This window comes from Raphanus sativus, chromosome 1, assembly GCF_000801105.2.
Source record: "Raphanus sativus cultivar WK10039 chromosome 1, ASM80110v3, whole genome shotgun sequence".
NCBI classification, from domain to species: domain Eukaryota; kingdom Viridiplantae; phylum Streptophyta; class Magnoliopsida; order Brassicales; family Brassicaceae; genus Raphanus; species Raphanus sativus.
The window spans coordinates 13,774,621-13,780,384 of NC_079511.1; the positions used below are offsets into that span (position 1 = coordinate 13,774,621).

Genomic DNA, 5,764 nt, shown 5'->3' on the forward strand with positions numbered 1-5,764 from the left:
GAAGAAACGTGGGTATGCTGAAATAAAATAAAGAATATTTGCAAAATTGAAAAAGTGGATGAATTTATGATAAGGAAATAAAATCAACATATTATTAATATTAATACAATTATCGGTAAAATAGGAAGTATATCTCTATATATATTTTGTTTGGTGATGTTATTATATATATACACATATACAAAATGCTATTATTAAAAAGCCCGGTTAAACCGGTTGAACTTGGTTAAACGGTGACTCAAATATTTCATCCGTTCGGTATACGATCTGGTTTTCAAAACATTGCTTTTAATTGAGAGAGAGAGAAAACGAAGCAGGGGTTATCAACTAGGATTTTCAGAAGTTTATAGAGTCTTTCCAGAACATAGATTCTGTTTTTTTAAAGTCTAAAAACCTGATAAAAGCTTGGATCATATGTACAGAGGAAAGATCCTAAGTTTATAGAAAAAAGGAACCAAACCAAAATCCAAAGTAAATTCAAAATGAAACAGTTCTAATAAAAAGAGAGAGAGAGAGGGAAAGAGTCTGCTGCAGCTGAAGCTATCTGGTGTGGAGGACGTTGCAGAATCCGTTATTGTATCTTACATCAGCCATGCCATTGGGAGCTTTCTTGGAGGTTCCATTGACGAAAACGCTTTTCGGACCAATATGTTGATGAACAGAAGCTGGATTCATGACTGTGTCCAGCTCACCACTAGATGCTGCAATGAGTCCTGCAAAAACGAAAGAAATAAGGAATGTATAAGTTTGTTTTTGGTGATTCAAGAAACGGAGAGATGCAAAAGTTTGGAATGGGTTCCGGACCTAAGAAGAGAGGAGAAGCTTTCCCGGGTCTGGATTTGTACTCTGGGTGGAACTGAGCACCAATGAAGAAAGGATGGTTTGGAATCTCAACAATCTGCCAATTAGTCAAAGGGTTTTGAGTTTTGCAGCAAATGGAGACAAATAGATTTTTTGAAGGATTAAACAAAAACAGACCTCCATGCGTTTGCCAGTTTCATCTTTGGCAGCAAAAGAGAGACCTGCCTTCTCTAGCCGTTCAACCATATCAGGATTCACCTGCAACAATTGCGTATCTCTATATCAACAACTCCATTTTTACTTCCCTATATTCAAGAATCTGTATAACAAATGCATACCTCGTATCTATGGCGATGCCTCTCATCGACAAAGCTTTTGTTCCCGTAGCTGCAAGTAGACAGAATCTTCATCATGGTAAGTAGCTTATAGCATTTACATAGTAAAGTTCAGATCAATGGTGGTTCTTACAGTTTAGCAGATTTGCTGTCTTTGACAGTGAAGATGGATTTTCTTGATCCTAAGCGCATAGTGCCTCCCATATGAGTTCTTGAACCCTAAACCCCCCAACAAAGCACAGAGAATCAAGTTAGATCTAAGCAGGACAGATGCTTTGCAAGTAAAGAGAGGGAGAATCTTAGAACCTCAGGCATGAATACGATGCACGGATGTTTAGTGTCAGGTTTGAACTCTGTGCTGTTTGCGTCGTGCAAGCTGAGAACTGATCGTGCAAACTCGATGACAGCGACCTGCATCCCAAGACAAATACCGAGGAAAGGGGTTTTGTTTTCACGAGCGTATTTTGCAGCAAGAATCTTTCCTTCCACTCCCCTGTCACCAAAACCTCCAGGCACAAGAACTCCATCTACACCCTGAAGATAATATATACTAATAGACATGAGTGAAACACACACAGAGAAAGGCTTTGAAGGTTTGTGAAACGGCAAAACATTTCAAACCTTCAGCAACTTCCAAGCAGCTTTATACGCATTTGGATTCTGCATAAACAGAAAAAAAAAAGACAAGACTTTTGTTTACAAACTTAGTAACACAAACAAAGGCATACATGGTGTAGTCATTCACTGACCTGTTTCTCAGTTTCTTTTTCGAGATCACAAGCTGGAACCCAATCAACTACGAGCTTTTTGCGACAAGCGACAGAAGCATGTAAGAGAGCCTAACAAAAAGTTATCCAAATGTGAGTTTAGTGAGGCAAAATAAAAGAGGTGATGTGTAAGTTCTACCTTCAAGATGGAGAGATAGGCATCAGAGAGGCCTGTGTATTTCCCCACAACAGCGATTCTCACCTGTAAATTAGTTTAGTGCGTTAAGATAAAAGACATTGAGTTATAAGGAGTTAGTGAAAGGTGAGACCCACCGGTACATGTAAGTTGTCACATAACTCGGCTCTTGATGTCCATTCCTCTAGAGATGGTTCTTTAACAATACTGTTTCAATAATAAAAATTATCACTTCCAATCCATTTGAGTCATAACTCAAATCCACCACATAACGAGAAAACAAAGAACGAAAAAAAAAACAAGATGTATATAATATAATACACACCTAGCAAGATTGAGCACTTTCGAGATTGCCAAGTGAGCCTTCTGATCCTGTTCAAAGAGTATGCACACATTGAGCATTTTTTCATCATGATACAAATACATTTAGTTGAGAAGAAGGTACCTTAAGCAAGAGAGGAATGTGCCAAATGTTGGGGACATCATAGAGAGTGAATATAGACTCTTGCTGAAACAAGAAACACAGGCTGGTAAATGACCAAGACTTAAAGTAGATACCATAACAACAAGGAACAAAAGGTAAGCATCTTTACCGGGACATGGCAAAATTGAGCTAGCTTTTCTTTCACATTCTCCTCAAGTGCCTGAATGAATAAAGAACAAAAGTTTTTGACGCTTTTAGATCACACTATAGTGAAACAGATTTGGAGGCAAGCAAAAGCGAACCTTTGTGCTCCGACAAGCTAAGATATCAGGTATCAAGCCCAAGCCTCTTAGACCCCGGACACTATGTTGTGTCGGTTTAGTTTTCTGAAAAGAACAAAAACAAAAAGCAAATGAAGTTTATTTGGACATAAAGAATCAAATGATGTCAGATCATGACTGTTTCATTTCAGGAAATTTATCTACCTGTTCACCAACAACATTAAGCACAGGCACGAGGCTGACGTGGACCAGACAGAAATTCCCTGTGCCTGGACTCAACCACCAACCCAAAAAAATGCTCTAGTTAATTTCATCATATATCCAAAAAAAAAAAAGATTTTCTTTTGCTTTCGGATTCAAATGATATACTTACCTACACGGTAAGAGAATTGGCCAAGTGCCTCAATAAAAGGTGCGGATTCAATATCACCTGCAAGGAAAAAGTAATCTCTGTTTACACAGAAGAAGCAAAAGCCAAAAATAAATAATGTGTGTTTATTGTATAACCTATAGTTCCTCCTAATTCGATAACGCAAATATCAGCAGGACCCTCCTCTCCATCAACAGGGATAGCAGCAACTCTCTCTATCCACTCTTGAATTGCATCAGTGATATGAGGAACAACCTAATATCATCATCACAACCAAAAACACTTTAAAAGGTTAAAAGGAAACCAACAACAGAAGATGAAATGAGAAAAGAGAAAAAAGCTTAATGATTGATTACCTGAACAGTCTTTCCCAAGTAATCTCCTTTCCTTTCTTTAGCAATTACATGCTGTTGTGACAAAGACAATCAAGCAGATTTTAGTAAACCTAACTCAACCAACAAGCAAGTTGAGATCTAAGAATGTTAACCTGGTAAATTTTCCCGGTAGTGATGTTATTGTCTCTGGTTAATTTGATATCTAAGAACCTCTCGTAGTTTCCAAGATCAAGATCCACCTTTTTTTTAATTCCAAATCACATCAAAAGAAAAAACATTCAAAAAGTTTGTCTTTTTAACTCTTCTTTCTTTTTATAAAATAAAGAAGTCATTTTTAAAATTACCTCACCACCATCGTCCAAGACAAAGACTTCACCGTGCTCAAAAGGAGACATGGTTCCAGCATCAGTGTTTAGATAGGGATCTGGAGATTGAAGTGCTCCACGTAAGCAAAAACATCAACCAGAGTAAAAGAGAAGAGAGAAAAAAAAAAGTACCGATTTTGATAGAAGTAACACGAAGACCACAAGCTTTAAGGAGAACACCGATACTACTTGCTGTTACTCCTTTGCCTAACCCACTCACAACACCTCCTGTTACTAGCACGTACTTCATCTTCTTCCTTCTGCTTTTCTATCTAGTCAAAAAAAAAAAATCAACAAAGAAATCACCAACCACCAAATCAGTAACCAAGAAAAGTTCTGTTTCATATATAGTCAACAATCTAGAAACAGGGGAAAGCTCAAAACTTTTTTTGAAATGCTCAAGTGATTATTTGGGGGTTTATTAAGATTTAACATCCCCAGAGGATGACCAAAGATAAAAAGTTTTATAGGTTCAAATCAGTATTCAAAAAGGATGGCTTTTGGACGAAATAAAATAAAGCAGCTCTTGCATTTCCCTCAGTATTAAACCAGAGAGAGAGAGAGAGAGAGAGAGAGAGACAGAGACCTGCGTTTAGCCGGCGGTTTCGATCTCTGAATATAAAAATGGAAAAGAGGTGTTTTTGGTTACTGGGTTTTGATGGGATTATCGGATAAGGATAAAAGGAAGGCGAGAAAAGCGTGAGAATGATGAAGACAGAGTGAGGAGGAGAAGAGAGAAGTTTAGGTTGATGCCATTGACAACGGAATCCGTTTTTATAAAGAAGAGAAACTGTAACTTATATAGCAGCTGCGAGCGCCTCTCTCTCTCAAAACCCCTCCTTGTAAACGTAAACCCTCCCACCCACATTTTTCTTTTTTTAATAAATAAAATTAAATAACGTATTCTTTTGTACGTACATACGTATTTGATTTTTTTTTTTTGGCTCAATTTCAACTTTTTATTATCCAAAATCATGGTAAAAAAAATACAACCTCACAAGATTTTCATCCACATACAACAGTAGAATCTAGTATCACCTAAGAACATTTATAAGGATCCTATGCAACCTGTTAAGGAAATAGACAAGAGTAGAGGGCTCAATATGTAAATACATAATTCTATAGTTTTACCCTACTTGTAATACCGTATATATACTCTGTACATGTTTAATAAAAGAATACATTCAACGTAATCCTCATATGGTATCAGAGCAGGTTAATTAACCTAAGCCGCCATCTTCTTCTTTTTCAAAATTTTCTCTTCTTCTTCCCCACCTCAACGATGTCTGGCTCAACACCCTCACCCACTTCCATGGTTGAAACAATCACTGTTTCAAATACCACAACGCTTCTTCACATCAATATGACGAATGTCACAAAGCTTACTGCTTCTAACTTCCTCATGTGGAGCCGCCAAGTCCATGCTCTCCTCGAAGGATACGATCTTGCGGGTTACGTTGATGGCTCGCTTGAAATCCCTTCCCCCACGATCACCATTGACGCGGAAACCACCGTCAATCCACTCTTCACTTTGTGGAAGAGACAAGATCGTCTGATCTTCAGCGCCCTCCTCGGCGCCATCACCACCACGCTGCAGCCTCTTCTCTCCACCGCGAACACGTCGGCCGAGATCTGGAGCACGCTGTCGTCGACGTATGCGAAGCCTACACGGGGACACATCAATCAACTGCGACAACAACTGAAGTACTGGACGAAGGGAACTAAGTCTATTGATGAGTACTATCAAGGTCTTACCACAAGATATGATCAACTTGCATTGCTTGGGAAAGCCATTGATCTTGAAGATCAAATCGAACAGCTACTAGAAGGCTTACCCGACGATTACAAGATCATCATTGATCAAGTTGCTGCCCGTGATACTCCACCCTCCTTGACAGAGCTTCACGAGAAGCTCATCAATCATGAGACAAAACTTCAACTCTTGAAGCA

General features: G+C 38.5%; 1 protein-coding gene across 1 annotated transcript; it reads right to left on the reverse strand.

Moving 5' to 3' along the window:
* Positions 1–305: 305 nt before the first annotated feature.
* Positions 306–4,611, reverse strand: LOC108814559 (uncharacterized). The gene is made up of 22 exons (XM_018587159.2): positions 4,401–4,611; positions 3,947–4,086; positions 3,794–3,873; positions 3,602–3,688; positions 3,471–3,521; positions 3,252–3,369; positions 3,118–3,174; positions 2,949–3,013; positions 2,766–2,849; positions 2,633–2,683; positions 2,485–2,547; positions 2,365–2,411; positions 2,177–2,246; positions 2,043–2,105; positions 1,886–1,975; positions 1,758–1,796; positions 1,443–1,670; positions 1,270–1,355; positions 1,140–1,188; positions 979–1,059; positions 805–898; positions 306–713 (listed from the first exon to the last, which is right to left on the reverse strand). The coding sequence occupies exons 2-22, from the start codon at positions 4,062–4,064 to the stop codon at positions 541–543; spliced, it is 1,794 nt and encodes a 597-aa protein (XP_018442661.1). The 5' UTR covers positions 4,065–4,086; positions 4,401–4,611; the 3' UTR covers positions 306–540.
* Between the last annotated feature and the right edge of the window lie 1,153 nt (positions 4,612–5,764).